The 21,934-nt window shown below is 42.9% G+C and overlaps 1 protein-coding gene across 2 annotated transcripts in view; it reads left to right on the plus strand.

Moving 5' to 3' along the window:
* CD53 (CD53 molecule) overlaps positions 1-21,934 on the plus strand; it is a 38,437-nt gene that overhangs the window by 11,623 nt on the left and 4,880 nt on the right. For both annotated transcript variants that reach the window (XM_083171041.1, XM_083171042.1), the window contains exons 2-5: positions 15,929-16,008; positions 17,214-17,402; positions 19,813-19,887; positions 21,437-21,532. In XM_083171041.1, the coding sequence (XP_083027167.1) occupies positions 15,949-16,008; positions 17,214-17,402; positions 19,813-19,887; positions 21,437-21,532 (420 nt within the window). In that variant the 5' untranslated portion in view covers positions 15,929-15,948. The remainder of the gene's footprint in view (positions 1-15,928; positions 16,009-17,213; positions 17,403-19,812; positions 19,888-21,436; positions 21,533-21,934) is intronic.

The following is a 21,934-nucleotide window of genomic DNA, read 5'->3' on the forward strand; positions in this document are numbered from 1 at the left end:
TACTTTATGTTTACATCATTATTTCAACTTCCTTTTAATTTTTTTGGACACTAGGAGGCTTACAATATGAATAGCAAATTCTCAAATTTTCAAGAAAATTTCAAACACTGATTTTTTTAGGGATCAGTTCAGTTCTGATGTGACTTTGAGGGACTTGTATGTGAGACACCCCCATAAATGATGCCATTTCAAAAACTGCACCCCTCACAGTATTCAAAACAGCATTTTGGAAGTTTGTTAACCCTTTAGGTGTTTCACAGGAATTAAAACAAAGTGTAGGTGAAATTTCAAAATTTCTTTTTTTTTGCAGAGTTTCAATTTTAATACATTTTTCTAACGAATACAGTAGATTTTACTAGAGAAATGTGACTAAAAATTGATTCCCCCAATTCTTTTGTTTTCAAAAATATCCTATATGTGGCCCTAGTGTGCACGTTGACCAAACCACAAGCTTCATAATAGAAGGAGCACCTACTTGATTTTGGAGCCTCCTTTTTATGAGATTTTTTTTTAGGCACCATGTAGGTTTCTAGGCACCATAAGTGCTAAAAGTTAGGAACCTCCCCCACAAGTCACCCCATTTTGCAATCTACACCCCTCAGGGAATTCATCTAGGGGTATAGTGTACATTTCAAACCCCCAGGGGTTTCACCAATTTTGGTACAACTGGGATGTGAAAATGGAAAATTACATTTTTTTACACAAACATGCAGTTCTGGCTCAAAATTTTTCATTTTCACAAGGTATGAAGGAGAAAAAGCACCCCAAAATCTGTGCCCCAATTTCTCCCGAGTACGGCAATGCCTCACATGTGACCAAAAAATACCAGTTGGGTGCATGGCAGGACTCAGAAGGGAAGGAGTGTTTTTTGGATTTTGCAGCACAGATTTTGGTGGAATGAATGGTGGGTGCTATGTTGCACCAATACAGTGGAACCCCCCCACAAGTCACCCCATTTAGCAAAGTACACCCCTCAGGGAATTCATCTAGGGGTAGAGTGTACATTTCAAACCCCCAGGGGTTTCACCAATTTTGATACAACTGGGCAGTGAAAATGAAAAATTACATTTTTTTACACAAAAATGCAGTTCTGGCTCAAAATTTTTCATTTTCACAAGGAATGAAGGAGACAAAGCACCCCAAAGTCTGTGCCCCAATTTCTCCCGAGTACGGCAATGCCTCACATGTGACCAAAAAATACCAGTTGGGCGCATGGCAGGACTCAGAAGGGAAGGAGTGATTTTTGGATTTTGCAGCTCAGATTCTGGTGGAATGAATGGTGGGTGCTATGTTGCATTAGCAAGACTCCCAAAGCACCAATACAGTGGAACCCCCCCACAAGTCACCCCATTTAGCAAAGTACACCCCTCAGGGAATTCATCTAGGGGTATAGTGTACATTTCAAACCCCCAGGGGTTTCACCAATTTTGGTACAACTGGGCTGTGAAAATGAAAAATTACATTTTTTTACACAAACATGCACTTCTGGCTCAAGATTTTTCATTTTCACAAGGAATGAAGGAGACAAAGCACCCCAAAGTCTGTGCCCCAATTTCTCCCGAGTATGGCAATGCCTCACATGTGACCAAAAAATACCAGTTGGGCGCATGGCAGGACTCAGAAGGGAAGGAGTGATTTTTGGATTTTGCAGCTCAGATTCTGGTGGAATTTTGGTGGGTGCTATGTCGCATTAGCAAGACCCCCCAAGCACCAATACAGTGGAACCCCCCACAAGTCACCCCATTTTGCAAAGTACACCCCTCAGGGAATTCATCTAGGGGTATAGTGTACATTTCAAACCCCCAGGGGTTTCACCAATTTTGATACAAGTGGGCAGTGAAAATGAAAAATTACATTTTTTTACACAAAAATGCAGTTCTGGCTCAAAATTTTTCATTTTCAGAAGGTATGAAGGAGAAAAAGCACCCCAAAATCTGTGCCCCAATTTCTCCCGAGTACGGCAATGCCTCACATGTGACAAAAAAATACCAGTTGGGTGCATGGCAGGACTCAGAAGGGAAGGAGTGATTTTTGGATTTTGCAGCTCAGATTCTGGTGGAATTTTGGTGGGTGCTATGTCGCATTAGCAAGACCCCCCAAGCACCAATACAGTGGAACTCCCCCACAAGTCACCCCATTTTGCAAAGTACACCCCTCAGGGAATTCATCTAGGGGTATAGTGTACATTTCAAACCCCCAGGGGTTTCACCAATTTTGATACAAGTGGGCAGTGAAAATGAAAAATTACATTTTTTTACACAAAAATGCAGTTCTGGCTCAAAATTTTTCATTTTCACAAGGAATGAAGGAGACAAAGCACCCCAAAGTCTGTGCCCCAATTTCTCCCGAGTACGGCAATGCCTCACATGTGACCAAAAAATACCAGTTGGGCGCATGGCAGGACTCAGAAGGGAAGGAGTGATTTTTGGATTTTGCAGCTCAGATTCTGGTGGAATGAATGGTGGGTGCTATGTTGCATTAGCAAGACTCCCAAAGCACCAATACAGTGGAACCCCCCCACAAGTCACCCCATTTAGCAAAGTACACCCCTCAGGGAATTCATCTAGGGGTATAGTGTACATTTCAAACCCCCAGGGGTTTCACCAATTTTGGTACAACTGGGCTGTGAAAATGAAAAATTACATTTTTTTACACAAACATGCACTTCTGGCTCAAGATTTTTCATTTTCACAAGGAATGAAGGAGACAAAGCACCCCAAAGTCTGTGCCCCAATTTCTCCCGAGTATGGCAATGCCTCACTTGTGACCAAAAAATACCAGTTGGGCGCATGGCAGGACTCAGAAGGGAAGGAGTGATTTTTGGATTTTGCAGCTCAGATTCTGGTGGAATTTTGGTGGGTGCTATGTCGCATTAGCAAGACCCCCCAAGCACCAATACAGTGGAACCCCCCCACAAGTCACCCCATTTTGCAAAGTACACCCCTCAGGGAATTCATCTAGCGGTATAGTGTACATTTCAAACCCCCAGGGGTTTCACCAATTTTGATACAAGTGGGCAGTGAAAATGAAAAATTACATTTTTTTACACAAAAATGCAGTTCTGGCTCAAAATTTTTCATTTTCAGAAGGTATGAAGGAGAAAAAGCACCCCAAAGTCTGTGCCCCAATTTCTCCCGAGTACGGCAATGCCTCACATGTGACCAAAAAATACCAGTTGGGTGCATGGCAGGACTCAGAAGGGAAGGAGTGATTTTTGGATTTTGCAGCTCAGATTCTGGTGGAATTTTGGTGGGTGCTATGTCGCATTAGCAATACAGTGGAACCCCCCCACAAGTCACCCCATTTTGCAAAGTACACCCCTCAGGGAATTCATCTAGGGGTATAGTGTACATTTCAAACCCCCAGGGGTTTCACCAATTGTGGTACAACTGGGCTGTGAAAATGAAAAATTACATTTTTTTTACACAAAAATGCAGTTCTGGCTCAAAATTTTTCATTTTCACAAGGAATGAAGGAGACAAAGCACCCCAAAGTCTGTGCCCCAATTTCTCCCGAGTACGGCAATGCCTCACATGTGACCAAAAAATACCAGTTGGGCGCATGGCAGGACTCAGAAGGGAAGGAGTGATTTTTGGATTTTGGAGCACAGATTTTGGTGGAATGAATGGTGGGTGCTATGTTGCATTACCAATACAGTGGAACCCCCCACAAGTCACCCCATTTTGCAAAGTACACCCCTCAGGGAATTCATCTAGGGGTATAGTGTACATTTCAAACCCCCAGGGGTTTCACCAATTGTGGTACAACTGGGCTGTGAAAATGAAAAATTACATTTTTTTTACACAAAAATGCAGTTCTGGCTCAAAATTTTTCATTTTCACAAGGAATGAAGGAGACAAAGCACCCCAAAGTCTGTGCCCCAATTTCTCCCGAGTACGGCAATGCCTCACATGTGACCAAAAAATACCAGTTGGGTGCATGGCAGGACTCAGAAGGGAAGGAGTGATTTTTGGATTTTGCAGCTCAGATTCTGGTGGAATGAATGGTGGGTGCTATGTGGCATTAGCAAGACCCCCGAAGCACGGTGAAATGATGAACCTAATAATCTATAGATGTGTGGTTTATTTTGAAACACTCCTTCATACATAGGCCGGGTTTGTCGGGGCAAGTTTCACAGTGGAAAATAGTTTCCTTTCTTATTCCCTTTTTATAGCAAACTTTGCACCTTTTTTGTGTCCTGCCCTTTCTTGCAGTGGAGGGGATTTCGTTGGGAAAATGCTGCCCTGGTACAATACGGGGGCCAGTACTAGAAGTACTGGGGCCCTCTGCCTGCTGGTTCCCAAATACTAGGCCCTTTATGACTTCCTCTTGAAAGTGCATAAATGTCCCCCTCTGGCCGGTAGAACGGAATAGCACGTAAGCGTTATACAGTGCCATCTGGATGATATACACGGCCAGCTTCTTGTACCAGATATTTGTTTTCCGCAGGGCACTGTACGGCTTCAGTACCTGATCTGAAAGATCCACTCCGCCCATGTACTTATTGTAATCTAGGATACAATTTGGTTTTGAGGTGTGGGTACTGGTACCTCGTACAGGGATGGAGGTGGTACTGTCTCCATGAATTGTTGTCAGTATAAGGACATCCCTCTTGTCCTTATATTTGACCAACAACATATTTTCGGTGCATATTCCCCTGCTTTCACCCCTTCTTAGTACTTGGGCAATGTGCGTTTTGGGGAGGCCTCTTTGGTTCTTGCGCACAGTACCGCAAGCTGCTGTACCTCTTGAACCAAGGGCCTTAAACAGGGGGATGCTGGTGTAAAAGTTATCCACATAGAGGTGATAACCTTTATCCAGGAAGGGGTGCACTAAATCCCAGACAATTTTTCCACTAACACCTACGAGGGAGGGGGGGCATTCTGGCGGTTCAATTCTTGAATCCTTCCCTTCATATACCCTAAACTTGTGGGTGTACCCTGTGGTGCTTTCACACAGCTTATACATTTTTATGCCATACCTTGCCCTCTTACTGGGAAGGTACTGGCGGAATTTAACCCTTCCTTTAAAATGTATAAGGGACTCGTCGATACTAATACATTTATCAGGGATGTATAGCTCTGCAAATTTGGCACTGAAATGATCAATGACCGGCCTGACTTTGAATAGCCTGTCAAAGGTGGGATCATCTCTGGGTGGGCACTGTGCATTATCGGTGTAATGTATAAATTTATGGATTGCCTCAAAACGAGTCCGAGTCATGGCCATACGGTAAAATGGGGTGCTGTACAGAACATCTGTACTCCAATATTGCCTAATTTGTGGCTTTTTTACTATGCCCATATGAAGCACCAGACCCCAAAACGTCATCATCTCTACTGCATCTACAGGGGTCCACCTTACAAATGATGACGTGGGGTTTTGAGCAATAAACTGCTGGGCATATAAATTAGTTTGGTCCACCATTAAATTTATAAAATCATCAGAGAAAAATATTTTGAAAAAGTCAATTTCTCTGAGACCTGTGGAATCAAATTGGATTCCTGGCATGGCCAAAAACTCAGGAACCTGGGGCTCAAAATTGTCTGGTGGTGGGGTCCATACTAGATCAATTATTGGGGGGGGGGTCTCAGCTGATCTACGGGGGCGTCTTTGAGGGGGTCCCTCATCACCGGAGGAGGAAGAGGAGCTTAAGACGAATCCTTCAAATTCCCCGCTTGCATCACTGGCTGTGTCAGAGTCAGAGGCAAGCATGGCATATGCCTCCTCCACTGAATACATTCTTCTGGATGACTGGGATGACATTTGGGATGACATTTGGGATGCCATTTTTATTTTTGTGTTACTGGTAGTGAAATGTTTCAACACGTGTATAGTGTAGGGGGGGGTACAAACTTTATTTCAACCCGGGGGGTATGTAGTGTGTAGTGTGTATGTAGTGCAGAAAAAAAAAATACTTTATAAAAAAAAAAAAAAATTGAAGGGGTTAAAAAAAAAAAAATTGAAGGGGTTAAAAAAAAAAAATTGAAGGGGTTAAAAAAACAAAAAAAAAGGTCCTGCGCCAAAAATTGAGCACAGATGTTGGTCAGTAACGTCCGTCACTGAACAGCGCTCAAAGGCAACAGGAATTTGATCAAAAAAAAATAAAAAATAGATCAACCCTGTGCCGAAAAAGCTGATCAGTGATGTACGTCACTGATCAGCGCACAGTGGCCACAGGACACCCACAAAATCATAGTGTGTGTAAAAAAAAAATTAAAAAAAGACCACACAGCACCCACAAAAAAAAAAAAGGTGATCAGTGATGCGACACTGATTACCAGTGAGGGGCAGCAGGTGCACAACCTTTGGTGCAACTGACAGTGCAACTGACAGCAACTGACAGGTATATATAAAAAAAAAACCTCTGCGCCCCCAAAAAGTTGCTGATCACCTCAGATATAGTGATCAGCACAAAAGGCGGGGGTAGCAGACACAAAATATACACTCTCTATCACTCTCTGTCACTATCTCTCTCTATCTCTCACTATCTATCACTATCTATCACTCTATGACACTGCAGCAGCACTGACAGTTATATATATATAAAATAAAACCCCTGCACCCCCAAAAAGGGGGGGTAGCAGACACAAATCTCTCTATCTCTCTACCTCTCACTATCTATCACTATCTATCACTATCTATCACTGTATGACACTGCAGCAGCAGCACTGACAGTTATTTAAACCCCTGCACCCCCAAAAAGGGGGGGTAGCAGACACAAAATATACACTCTCTATCACTCTCTGTCACTATCTCTCTCTATCTCTCTCTATCTCTCACTATCTCTCACTATCTCTCACTATCTATCACTATCTATCACTCTATGACACTGCAGCAGCACTGACAGTTATATATATAAAATAAAACCCCTGCACCCCCAAAAAGGGGGGGTAGCAGACACAAAATATAGCTCTCTCTGTCACTATCTCTCTATCTCTCTCTATCTCTCTCTCTATCTCTCTATCTCTCTATCACACTGCAGCAGCAGCAGGAAGTCTCAGGAAGTCAGATCCAGGAAGCGTCCAGCACGCTACAAGCAGTGATCAAGTGATCAGGTAAGGTATTTGCAAGGATCAGGTAAGTATTAGGCAAGGATCAGGTCGGTATCACGGCAGACAGGCACGGTGACCGTTCTGCACGCTATTCCAGACCGGAATGGCGTCTGCAGCGCAGTCACCGTTAGTTTAAATGTCGCGCCTTGGCTGTGATTGGTCCGTGGGTCCCACGGACCAATCACAGCCTTGGGGGCAGGTGGGGTGAGGGTGGGGTGAGGTGTCATCGTCACCGATGACCCCCTCATGCCCCCTGACGCCCGGCGGTGATTGACACCTGTGTTACCGAGCGTCTGATTCGCTGGTAACACAGGAAAACGCTGTGAATGGCTGTTCACACTGAACAGCCAATCACAGCGATCGCCGACGGGGGGGCGGCATCGCAGCCCCCCCTGGGCATGCAGGGACATGTCTGCTGTCAGGGACAGCAGACATCGTCCCTCTGTCACTGCGTCTCTAGACGCAGTGACAGTTTAAAGTCATGACGTATATATACGTCATGTGTCGGGAAGTACTTCCCGGCCATGACGTATATATACGTCAAATGTCGTGAAGGGGTTAAAATACACATACTAATTGTATAAGTGAAAGAACAGAAGAGGAATGTGACCCTGGGGTCACCTAGGAGCGCTGGTAGGATAGAAGGAATATGTGCTTGTAACAAATAGAAAAAAAAAATTATAAAATTATAAAGAGATTCTGAGGGCTATTGCAGCTCCTTGGAAACAGAGTTTGTGTGCCTCTATACAGATAAAGCAATTCAAGGAAATTGCACGCTGCCTAGGCTGCATGCATACCCAAGGAGCGCAGTTGTACTCAGAAAAAAAGAACAATAACAATAACAAATAACAATAACAAATAAATTGTTATATATTGTTTTTTAATAAATAATTCCATTAAGGAAAATTATTATTGTTATTTTTTTCTGAGTACAACTGCGCTCCTTGGGTATGCATGCAGCCTAGGCAGCGTGCAATTTCCTTTAATTGTATAAGTAACCTGTGCCAATCCGGCATATGGGGGCGCCGGGGGCTGCGGTGCTATAGTTACACCTCCCCCCAATCCCCCGCAGGCTTACCTATTTCGCTGGTCCCGGCGGCTCCATTCTTCTGCTGAGGAACACCACAAAATGGCCGCCCCCATACAGCAGACAGAAACTGTCTGCTGTATGGGGGCGGCCATTTTGTGGTGGTCCTCAGCAGAAGAACGGAGCCGCCGGGACCAGCGCGAAAGGTAAGGCTGCGCGGGATTGGGGGGGTTTACACGGGCAGCGGGGGCGCCCCCCTCTAACAGCGGGGGGGGTGCCCAAAACGTAGCTACGCCGTTGCATCATTGGTTAGTAATTTGCACCCACAAGTGATCTGCTTGTAGGAGACATACTGTAAAGTGTGAAATGCTGCAAGCAACATGAATAAAGCTGCTTAATTATTTCTGCATTTATGCTGCAGAAACAAAATACAAGTTGCAGAAAATAAGTTGCAAAATGTGTTTGCATCTAATGGTATATTAGCCCCTGTGTGTATCATAGATGTATCAAGATACTGCAATCAGCATCATCAACTTTGATCACACCGGGGAGTTCATTTTGAATAATTGTATGCTCCTGATCACATTTATGCCATGCTTATTTTTTAATTGGCTCTAGTTTTTTGAACTATGCATATTTCTGAAAAATATAATGAAACTATATTAAAAATAGTTAAAAATATATTCTTTTTATTTTGATTTCATTTGATTTGTAAAATGTCAGAGCTAAGGAATTGATGGGTTCGCAGGAGACGTAGGGACCCCCTGAGACTCAGTATGTGTTGTATTAAATTGAGCCAAATGAAATAAACTTCTTTGCATAGGATACAAGCAACATAAAAGGAAATTATGACCAAATAACATCTTTGGTAATAAAGAAATAGAATGTCCCAGATCACTCACAAATAACATCTTTGGATATGTCTGTCTAGACATATGATCACTAAGATGAAGACAATGGAGCTGAAGAGAGGATACCGGTGACTTTGAATGAAACTGAAGGATTGCTGGAGTCTGGGAAGACCTGTTCGGATAAGAAGAACTGGAATATGTGGAATACTGATGGAGGAAGAAGGAAGAGCCAAAAAGAGAGTGGAGAACTCTGACTGAGCAGTGATACCAGGAGACAAGGAAAATGGAGGCAGGCTGAGTAGAGTGCCAAGCAGGAGAACCTATTAAACCAAGAGACTTTGGGATGCATGCAGCTCAGAAGACTTTTTGCACTGACACCAATCACTCCAGGCTAGCCCTCTATATACTCAGAGGGGAACTGCCATTGGCTGTTAGTAAGAAGAGGCTGAAAACAGCTCAGGCTAGCCAAAGACCCGTTTGCCCATTACAAAGATGGCCGCACTGACCTCCCTTTCATCTCCAGCACCTGCCTGACCACTCCAGAGCACCTATCCCAGGTGACGAGCCACCGCCTGTGTGAATAATGGGCCCACCACGCACTGCTGCAGCTGTCTATGACAAGACACAGGATAATTACATTCACACGTGCTAGGAAACTATGAGAACGTTTTGAAGGATTTTCCTTTGTATTCTTGTTGCGGACAGTCCCTCTGTAGACTCCAACAGTAATTGGCCATCATGTGATGATCCCACCTTCCTTGATATCTTTGTTCCATTACCTGAATATCCTGGTGGAACCATTTACCCTGTTCTGTGCTTAAATCTCCTACATTGGGTTTAAAGTCATTTAAATGGCTGGAGCAAAAAATTTAGTTTAATACTATGTTGGCGCCTACTTTAAACATTTAGCATGTTGTGGACTAATTCCTTATAGTTGTCTGCCTTATGATTGCCTAAAAATGTTTAAATTACAGACACATAACTCAGCCATGCTTCAGATACGGTTTCATTAATAGATGTGGTAAAATTTGGATCCACAAATTGTGGCATTGAAGGTGCGTACACACTAGACGATGTACTGAAAGATATTTGTGACCAATTTCCCTTGAACTTCCACACTGTCCTGGACAAATGATATTGTGCATTCACACTGAACGATGTGAGGAACAATGAACGATCTAGCTAGACTATCGCTTTTTGTGAAAGATATCTGAAATTGACCTGCCTGCATAGTCGTCAAACAACCTTGATAAATGAGCAGCGGGACCACACATGGTCGTACATCATTCATAGCATAAACACTTGCTGATCAGATATTGAAAAGATATTGGTAACAAAAAAATCATCTAGTGTGTATGCACCTTTACTGTAATGGGAATGGGACTTGGTGATGTCATACTCTAGCCCCACCTCTAAGTAAGCAATCTTACTTCCCTTCAGAGGAAGTCCCTTTATCAAATTTTGTATCTTGTAATTACTGACCTCAAGATGTAGTAAGGATTCTTTGAATCTCAAACTATATTGAACATGAAAAAGAGAATATATACACAATTGTTTAGTACATACAGTATGTGCTTGATCCAGTGTAATGTTAATAGTGCTTTTTAATATCTTTATTGATGATATTGCAAATGGAATTGAGGGTAAAATGTGCCTTTTTGCAGATGACACAAAGGTATGCAACAGGGTAGACACACCAGGAGGGGTAAAACAAATGATTGAGGATCTAGGTAGATTAGAGGAATGGTCAAGAGCATGGCAACTACAGTTTAATGCCAAAAAAATGCAAAATCATGCACTTGGGTCTCAGAAATCCAAAGACTCAATATAGTATAAATGGCACTATAATGGAAACTACTGAGGAAGAGATGGATCTAGGTGTCACTATTTCACAGGACTTAAAAGTAGGTAGGCAATGTAACAAAGCAATGAAGAAGGCAAGTCAGATGCTTGGTTGCATAGGGAGAGGTATCAGCAGTAGAAAGAAAGAAGTAATAATGCCACTGTATAGGTCATTGGTACGACCTCACCTAGAGTATTGTGTTCAGTTCTGGAGGACATATCTCAAGAAGGATATAAATACATTAGAGACTGTACAAAGAAGGGCAGCTAAAATGGTGCATGGCCTACATCACAAAACGTACCAGGAAAGACTAAAAGATCTTAATATGTATAATTTAGAGCAGAGAAGGGAAAGGGGGACATGATAGAAACTTTCAAATATATCAAGGGCTGGTGGGAGACATTCTTCACAGGAAGAGGAGCAACAGAACACGAGGACATGCAATGAAACTAGAGGGAGGAAGATTCAGGGGAAATGTGAGGAAGAATTATTTCACAGAAAGAGTAGTAGATAAGTGGAATAGCCTACCATCAGAGGTGGTAGACGCAAATACAGTAGTATAATTTAAACATGCTTGGGATAAGCATATTGATATCCTTACAAAAAAATAAGGATCAAATATGGTTTGAGGTAACATGTTTAAAAAAGGGGCAGAGTAGATGGGCCAAGTGGTTCTTATCTGCCGTCAAATTCTATGTTTCTATGTCCCAGTCATCCTATGATGAAGAGTGTGATGATAGACCCCTCACCATCTCAATGAAAAAATGAAATGTGGCGTACCATATTCACAAAAGTATTAAATAAGTTACCCCTATGAAGGTATCTTTGTTCTATAATGTGGCATACTGGACTCACAATCATAGGTGTACGCACATTGAGTGTTAGGAGTGCACAGGCACCCCCTAATGCTGTGCCCATCCTTATCAACACCACCCTGCCGCTAGCAATACCTTTTACCAAAAACTTTAGCTTTTAAGCACTGTATTCCAGAAGCACTTATAAAGCAATCATGTGCGTTTTGCATTATTACTTGTACTAGACCAGTGGTTCCCAACCCTGGTCCTCAAGTACCCTCAACAGTGCACATTTTCCAGGTCTCCACACAGAATTACAAGTGACATACTGTAATTAGCTCCACCTTTGGATCTCTTTAAATGTGTCTAAATAATCTGTGCACCTGCTGGTGACCTGGAAAACGTGCACTGTTGGGGGTACTTGAGGACCAGGGTTGGGAACCACTGTACTAGACCATTGTCATATTACTACATACCTGTGCCATCCATATATGTTTTTGAGTCTTTTGCATGTACCGTTACACAGAGTAATTAGAAGACTAAAGCTGGGTACACATATATACAATTGTCGGGACGTTCTTCCGTTCTGGGTCGGACAGCCGTTCAATTGTATAGGTGTGTACACTGTCCCGTACGAGCGATAAACGGCAAAAAACTGTCTTGTCCGTCCATACTCGGTCGGTCGATGGTTCTTTGCAGTTTAATTTTCATCCGACAGGACGGCCTCATATCGGAACAAAAGTGCAGTGTGTACGCACGTTCGATCGATATGCTGCCGTCCTTGCGACTATACTGCCAAAGCTGGAACGCCCATGTGGGCGTTCCATAGCTGCATAATCTCTCCTACAGATATAGTTACAATATAATAAGTACATTGCATTCAGAACGCACACATGAATAAATCATGTGTGGAGGTGACAGGGTTAATGTAGTTCACGGAGCCGCGGCTCCGCTGCTCATGATATATCAGGCTGTCACAACATAAAGGAATTTGAGAGGCACAAGCAGACCGACAATAGCCCTTAAAATGAAGGATAATACAAGGCACAGTTGCTAATATTTCAATATGCATTACTTAATGTGACACACACGGATCACCAAACTTCTATAAAGCCGGGTATGCGACTAGTCAGTTTGCGGTAGTCATCCTGCCAAACTTCTATAAAGCCGGGTATGCGAGTATAGTCAGTTTGCGGTAGTCACCCTGTAGTCGCATACCCGGCTTTATAGCAGTTTGGCAGGGTGACTATCGCAAACTGACTAGTCGCATACCCGGCTTTATAGAAATAATGAACTACAATAGTTACACTATAATAAGTACATAGATTCCATTCATGAAGTTGTAATGGCTGGACGAACATGCATATTAGATGTAAATGTGTAGCAGCAAATGATATCAGAAATAAAAAGGGGAGATTTATGAGGTGAATATACTGAACACAGTTTATTTAATCAGTAATAGTGCAATGTTACAATGTTGTCAAAACAAGTCTAGATGGTAACAATTGGAAGCAACACATGTAACAATGTTAGATAAAAGGGTATGTGCACATATAATGTGCACAAGCAGACAGACAATAGCCCTTAAAATGGCTAAGGATAATACAAGGCACAGTTGCTAATATTTCAATATGCATTACATAATGTGACACACACGGAGCACCAAACTGCTATAAAGCCGGGTATGCGACTACAGGGTGACTAACGCAAACTGACTATACTCGCATACCCGGCTTTATAGAAGTTTGGCAGGGTGACTACCGCAAACTGACTAGTCGCATACCCGGCTTTATAGAAGTTTGGTGCTCCGTGTGTGTCACATTATGTAATGCATATTGAAATATTAGCAACTGTGCCTTGTATTATCCTTAGCCATTTTAAGGGCTATTGTCTGTCTGCTTGTGCCTCTCAAATTTAACTGCGGGACCAGACCGGCATTTCTATACAGAAGTTTAGTAGACGCGTACCCCGTCACTTTTGTTTAGGTTCTGTACTCACGCCTCTTTGTTTTGGTATGCCCTTAACCCAGCCCATTATGATAATTTTGTTCATATATATCGTGTCAAAAGCCCAAATCGAGAGAGTGTGTAAGGTGGTACAATCTTTTTCTTGCGACTGTTTGGACGGGAGTACATTGGACGTCGCAAGTAAAATTGTACAGGTGTGTACGCGCATGATCGGCTGTTGTTTGTGGACGGTCCGACGGGAGTACAGTCGGCCAAACGGTTAAAAGAGATTTGGATTGTATATATGTGTACCCAGCTTAATGCTGTGTACACACTTGTACGATCTGCATGAGATCCAGATGAGATTACAATTTAGACTATCTGCATACAATATATACAAATTAGACTATCTGCATACAATTTAGACTATATAGTGCTGATCTGCACTATATAGTCTATGCAGCCAAGACTTTCTGGCTGCGATACGGGAGCGCGCATCGAGATCGCATCTGGATCGCAAGGGATAAAACCCATACAATCTGCATGTGTACACACTTGTACAATGCAGATTGTACAAGTGTGTACACAGCATAAAACTGAAATACTGTAGGCAGCAGATTATGGTGTGGCTGAGAGATGTTTTATATTGTAGCGAGTGCCAATAGATGATGGTAGACACACCTTATGGGCGGTGTTAGACATGCCCAATAAGTTGAACTATACACACCCCTTTTATGCTGCACCCCCTAATAAAATGTGCTGCGCACGCCTATGCTCACAATGTGTTAATATTTATATGGAGATCCAGAGAAAGATAGGTGTACCCCGACTCACACTGTAGAGCAGGCATGTCCAACGTTGGCCATCCTGATGTTGTGAAACTACACATCCCAGCATGCTTTGCAATAGTTTTAGCATTCTCTAATAGCAAAACTGTGGCAAAGCATGCTGGGATGTGTAGTTTCACAACATCTGGAGGGACAACGTTGGACATGCCTGCTGTAGAGTGTTGGACCATGTTTATAAAAGTATCTTTTTACCACTGGAGACAGGAGAAAAGATATCTTTATGTACAAGTCACAGTGCTTGTAATTGTGAGTTGGGTATGTAAATTTGAGTTGGGATTGTTTGGTCTACAGCAAGTTGGTCGACAGTAATTAGGTCGACACCGTTAGGTCGATATGGGGAAATGTTGACATGGGTTTAGGTCGACATGGTTTAGGTCAACAGGTCAACACAAGCGTTAGGTCCACAGTGTCTAGGTCGACAGTCAAAAGGTCGACATGGGGTTTTTCACTATTTTATTCTCCCACCACGCCCTAGTGGATAGTAGGGCACGAATTAACACCTGTCAGCGCATGTCGGCTCAAAAAACAGTGAAAAACCCCATGTCAACCTTTTGACTGTCGACCTAGACACTGTCGACTTAATGCTTGTGTAGACCTAATGACTTGTTGACCTAAACCCATGTCGGCCTAGATCCATATCGACCTATCCCCATGTTGACCTAACAGTGTCGACCTAATGACTGACGACCAACTTCCTGTAGACCCAATGACCTATCCCGTTAATTCTACACCAAGAAATATACATTTTACTGACATACAGTTATGGGGCTTAAAGATACCTTGATATATTCTCTTTGTAAGAGCAATTCTGGGTTGTACGCATCTCAGTCTCATCTTGACCAAAGTTGTGCCCAGCCCTGTTACACTGATAGTAATAGTTATATGAAGCCATGTGCAGTAGATGTAAATGTGTGTTCTACCGTGTGACCGTGCTGTATGTTTTCAGACAGATCTTTTCCACCATAGATAGGATTGGCGTAAGTGTGTGCTAGTAATGATGACGTGCATACAATGTTGCATACAGGCAAATATACACAGTTACCTCTGTATCCATAATGCGAGTGTACAGCAGCTTTTTTTTTTTTTTAAGAATAATGGTGGAATGTAAGGTTTTGCCTTGTAAGTGTTTGCCCTTTTAAAAAAACGTCTGTTGCCGAACTCGTACGGCATTACATACCGTCCTAAATGTGTACCATGTAAAATTATATATTTCCTAGCAGAGCCAAAAAGCTAATTTAAAAAATCAAAATAACCTTCAAGAGTTGATAAGCGAGCAGCCAATTAAAGTATTTCCTTGCACATCAGCCAATCAGGGGTAAGCCACACTTTCATTTATGTGTGCATTAGCTTCTTTTTATTCCATTGCAGCATAATTCCAATTGTGTAGAATTTATATATATATAAATATACATATATATATATATATATATATATATATATATATATATATATATATAACCAAATATTAACACCTATAAATATTAGATAATAGTATGTGCAATTTAAATTGAATTGCTGCTGTACATAAACTTCACCCTCTTCATCTTATTTTTGTTTTTTTTAGAATTATATGACTCAATCAAAATGGGTAAATGTGCCCGAACACTTAAGTATATGCTGTTTGGCTTCAATTTATTGTTTTGGGTAAGTTATTAGAGTATTGAATATATTATGTCAGTTTCAGCTATGTCCCATTCTCTGATTGCAAACAATGGAAATAATGAGACTATTGTGTAAAGCTTGCTGCATCTTGTTTAGCAACTCTAGCCTTCTTGCCTGGTGAAAACTTCCCTAGATGTGAATGTGATTCAAAGAAATATGGGGCTCGCTCAGCCCTTGTGTTTTTGTTGTTTTGCAATTTTAGCGACAAGGAGGTTGTGTGTGTGTGTGTGTGTGTGTCTGTATGTGTGTGTGTGTCTGTATGTGTGTGTGGGGAGGGGTGGTAGGAAGTAGATACGATACTGAAAATAGACAACTCAAATCAGTATTAATTATACTTTATACCCTTTTACACTGGATTCCCGGGTCCAGCCTGGGTCACTGAACAAAGGTTTCAAGGTGTGCCAAAGCAGTTTGAAACCCATTCACACCAATGGCTGGATTTGAGATATTACCAGGACTTACCTCTGCTGATGCCTAGAGATGACATGTGGCTTTCCTGATGCTGTGAATGGGACTCGGTCGGATCTGATGACATGAGTAATGCTGGCCACACATCAGACCAACTTTCCTCCAACCATCCAACTAGTTGCTTGGATGGAATAAAAATTGGGTACTGGATGGGAGCAAAGGATAATCAGAAATGTGCTGAAGTAAATATTATGCTGGCCACACATCAGACCAACTTTCCTCCAAGCAACTAGTTGGAATAAAAATATGGTACTGGATGGGAGCAAATGTAATATTTACTTCAGAAATTTGCTTCCAAAATCTGGAAAAGGATAAAAACTGTCGCTCGGACACGGTACAGTAGTTGAACCTGTTTGATTTAAACAATTTTACTGAATGTTTTTGTCCATTTTCCTGGGTTTGTGAGCACATTTCTGATTGTCCTTTGCTCCCATCCAGTACCATATTTGTATTCCATCCAAGCAACTAGTTGGATGGTTGGAGGAAAGTTGGTCTGATGTGTGGCCAGCATTACCCATTCACACTGCTAGTTTCCTGGGACAAACAATGTTACAAGGATTGGATTTTCATGTAACCCGGGTAAACAGCTACAACCTGGGTTATTTGGCAATAAACCAGGTGAAAAGCTTGGTGTGAATTAGTGGGGGAAAAATTGTACTTTCTATAACATTATAGTGCAATGTACAATGCTCTAAATAATATTCCTTATTATATTACAGGCAGTTGGATGCGCTATAATAGCCATTGGAATTTACTTTGTTGTTCACAATATCTACGGGACCCTGCTTCCAAAAATTCCCTCTCTAACAATTGGCAATGTCTTCATATTCTTTGGCTGTATCATAATGGTATTTGGATTCCTAGGATGTATGGGTGCAATTAAAGAAAACAAATGTTTACTCCTTACGGTGAGTGTTGAATGTATGATCTGCATTCAAATCCCAAGATGCCACTGAATTGAGGTATGGAAACTGTGGAGACCATAAGTGGTACCAAGAGGGGGGAGGGGGTACTAATTACCCAGCGCCCATGTTTGATGGAGCGACCCAAAGGGAGCCCTGATCATCCACCATTCCCTGGAAGCAGAAGCGGCAGAAGCTTTTCTCCTCAACCCCGCACCTGCTGCTATACAATATTTCTGTATTTTATTTTATGGGTGCATGGCCACACCTCCCATGATTAGACCACACCCCCATAGAAATACCCAGGGCCGGCTACATCTCTACTGCCCTAAACTCATTGATATATTTTGGAACCAGCCTGAAATAATGACACAAAACAATGATTTACAGTATGTTGTTTATGCTAAAAGGTACTTGTTTCCTAGCACGGCCCCATCGGGTCCCATCGCATACCTTAACTTAAGGTATGCGATGGGACCCGACCACCCCAATTTGGGCTTTTTTTTCTTTTAGGTTTCCCGACAAATGTAAAATCGGGTCCATTGCATGCCATTATTATGGCATGCGATGCGACCGTCGCGACCGACCCGATTTTACATTGTAAGCATTGTATGTAATGTTAAATTCCTATGTAAAATCGGGTCCATTGTATGCCATTATAATGGCATACAATGCAACCAATGCGATGGACCCGATTTTACATAGGAACCAATGTTAAATGGCCCCCAATACCCAATTTTTGATTGTATACCCACCCTGATGGGTAATTTCTATGTCAAATGCCCCCCCCCCCCTATTGTTAACGCCACCCTACGATGAACGCCAACCCGAAGCGTGGCGAGTGCAGCGAGGGGCGCCGGTACACGTCAGCGTGGAGTTGATTTTATATAGTGTGGCGAGCACAGCTAGCCACCGAGCCCGAAGCGTGGCGATCGCAGCGAGCCCGCGAGGGGAAGCGTAATACCTGTGAAGTAATGCGCATCCCCTCGTGGGGCTCGCTGCGCTTGCCACACTATATAAAATCAACTCCATGCCAATGTGGATAGTGGGGGTATGAAAAGGTCAGAGGACGCGTACCGCCGCCCCTCGCCACGCTTCGGGTTCACGTTGATCGTGGCGTTAACAATGGGGTCTGGGGGACATTTAACATTGGGGCCAATGTAAAATCGGGTCTCAGGGACCATTTAACATTGGTTCCAATGAAAAAAAACGGGTCGGTTGGGTCAATCGCATTGCATGCAATTTCGTAGCATGCAATGCGATTGGCCCGATTTTTGCAACCCGATTGCATACAATTAAAATCGGTGGCGCCGTGCTAGGAAACAAGTACCACGCTGAATTTGCAACATACATGTGCATTCAAAAATGTTATGGAGATTTGCCAGACCATGCAATGTTTCTATTTCCTGTGCTGTTATGTTGAGCCTGTGACCACTGTATCCTCAGCTGTATAGAAATAAATTACATTAAGGTGTGCACCACCAGAAAAAAAAATGAAATATCTAGCCCTGCTTGGGGTCTACAACTAGTCAGGGTGTAATTCTAGCATTATCTTAATCATTAATAGACTTCTTATCGTTTACACATAATGCCCCTAGCAGTGTCACCTACACACATTATTATGTATGTTGTGCTGAGAGAGAAGAAACTAAATATCACAGCAAATAATTGCAAGCAATGCCTGTAACAATATTACAGGCAGCACTGTGAATACTATCAATTCTTGCTACATTTCCCAAAATATAAAGTTACTTATGTTATATAATATCTTGCAACAAGCATTTAAGCACATATACGTCCATATATGGAACTTGCCACGCCCTTTGGGTGGGGCATGACACACCCCTTAATGGGGTGCTGTACAAAATTCTACTGCCAAACTAATTCTGAAAAGTAGGCAAGTATAGGCTTAGGTCGACATGGCTATGGTCGACAGAATTGGAAGGTCGACACAAGCATTAGGTCAACAATGGCAAATTCAACAGTCCAAAGATTACTTTTTCACACTTTTTTTATAGCCGACATGTGATATTTCAAGCCCTACCATCCACTAGGGCATGGAGGGAGTATAGACTTGTGTGCAGAGCACAACGAGGCATCGTACCCGAAGCATGGTGAGCCCAGCGAGTCATGCATGGGGACGCGGTACACTTTGACAGTGTCCATGTCGACTATGTTGACATTCAGAACAAAAACACATGAAAAACACATGTAGACTTTTTGACTGTCGACTTTGCCATTGTCGACCCAAGTCTGCACCTCAGGAATTTACTGATGCACAGGCAAATGTGCATGTCAACCTTTTGTCAGTGTTGACCTTTTGGAGTCGACCTATTGACTGTTAGCCATCCTGATACTAAAATATTGAAGTGTAAGTAAGATAAAAAGTGATAGTAACAGCTTATTTCTGTTTCAGTTCTTTATTATGCTCCTGCTGATTCTTCTGACTGAAGTTACACTGGCAATCGTTCTCTTTATATATGAACCAGAGGTAGGACATGTGACCTAGTCACCTTCAGAATTATTACTATGGCCACGTAAAGGAAAACATCCTCAGAGTCATGATAGGTAATACATATTGCAGGTGTGACAAGCCCGGGCAGGTGTTGCTAGTACTGTATGGGCCTTATTCAGGTCCATTCGCAGCGGCGTGTGCATTCGCACGGGTCCGATGTTTTCATTTTGCTCATGCGCATTTCTTGTCATGTGCATGCACTGGGTGCGTGCACCCACGGCGTACAAACTGCTGGGTGCATGCACCCATCATTGCTGGCGGGGGAGGCAGCGGGATGGTCCATTAGCGTATGGGAACACCCAGCTTTTCATGGGCGTTCTCATGCTGGTGATGCCGTGACGGACAAGCGGGGGACATGCAGCCGATAGACTGCATGTGCATACGGATCATATCATACCTGCGATAAAATCCTGCCATACGCAAGTTGATTGACAGGAACACGGCATTTGTGGGTGGTAACTGGATGATTTATGGGAGTATCAGGGAAAATGCAAGCATGCCGAGGCGTTTGAGGGGAAGTCATGTGATGTCAGCTATGGCCCCAATCCACCCGCTTCTATCGCAGCCGGCGACTACGTCCTGGGCTACGCATTGACTGCACACACTGGAAAAATCATTTTTTTGTCAATGGACTTGCAGTGATCCAGCTACGTTTGGACTGATCCAGCTACGTTTCATTCTGGCTGGGCGGCGATTACCTCATCATAGGGCTCTGCAGAGCAGCGATCACATCTGATAAACCCCCCATGTTAGGGAAAGCCCAGATTGGCCTGGACATTAGTATGTTGCTCTTCTGGTCAATACGTTATGATTGTGTAAGTGAGTGCAGGGCTGTATTTGACAGGAACAATAGTGTAATGATGTGAGGTAAAGAACGGAGGCAAGCATGAAACCACAGGCACACAGCTTACTCATCATTTGTGCAGTAGGATAAACTTTTTTTTACATACAAAGGTAGCTATTATAATGATACAACTTGTATTAGAGTGTGGATCGTTAGGTCGACAGTCAAAAAGCAGACCACTATTAGTCGGCAATCGAAAGGTCGACATGCTTTAGGTCGACATGGTCAAAATGTGGACACAAGCAAAAGGTTGACATGGGAAAAGGTCAACATGCGTTTCACAGTTTTGTGTTTATGTCAACATAGGTCGACATGGACACCGTTTATGAGTACCGAGTCCCCTCACATGACTTGCTGCGCTCGCCATGCTTCGGGCACGGTGCCTCGTTGTGCTCGGCACACTATTATATTCTCCCTCTACAGTATGTCTCCTGGGATGGTAAAGTATGAAGTCGGTTTAAAAAAAAAAAATGCAAAAAACTCATGTCAGCCTTTTCCTTTCATTTGCTTGTGTCAGCATTTTGATCATGTTGACCTAATGCATGTTGACATGTTCATGTGTCAACCTTATGACTGTCGACTAATAGTGGGCAACCTTTTGTCTGTCTAATGACCACATACCCTTGTATTGTACTCAATTTTTGAAGTAACTTTAATGATTTTTGTCCTGTTGTATTGTAGTTAGCACCGTATGTAGCAAACCAACTAACAAGGAGCTTCGAAGAACACAAAGCAAACAACCAAAGTTCTACAATATGGGACACCATACAGAGCAGCGTGAGTACGCAATAGTCATGTGTCAATTAGTAGCAAGTCTGTTATGACATACAGTACTCGTCTTACAGCCTAATATTTCCTTGGAATTGTGAGTCAGACCAAGTAATGGATCAGTGGGGACTCGCTTCCAGAGTTAGAGGCATATATTCAATGCCGTGGGCGAGCGGTGACTGCGAGCAGGACTTTTTGCTCGCAGTCACCGCTCACCCTGTCAGTATTCAACTGACCCCCCTCATTCGCAAATTCCCCCTCGCTCCGTTTTTTGAGCGAGGGGGAATTTGCGAATGTGCCTCCAAAAGCTGCGAGAGCCGAGGCTAATTACAGCGAGTTTGCTGCACTAGCCGCGGCTCTCGCAGTTTAGGGGAATCCTCGCAGTTCTGTGACTGCGAGGATTCCCCCGGA

The sequence above is a fragment of the Crinia signifera genome, chromosome 2 (assembly GCF_055691185.1).
Source record: "Crinia signifera chromosome 2, ASM5569118v1, whole genome shotgun sequence".
NCBI classification, from domain to species: Eukaryota; Metazoa; Chordata; class Amphibia; order Anura; family Myobatrachidae; genus Crinia; species Crinia signifera.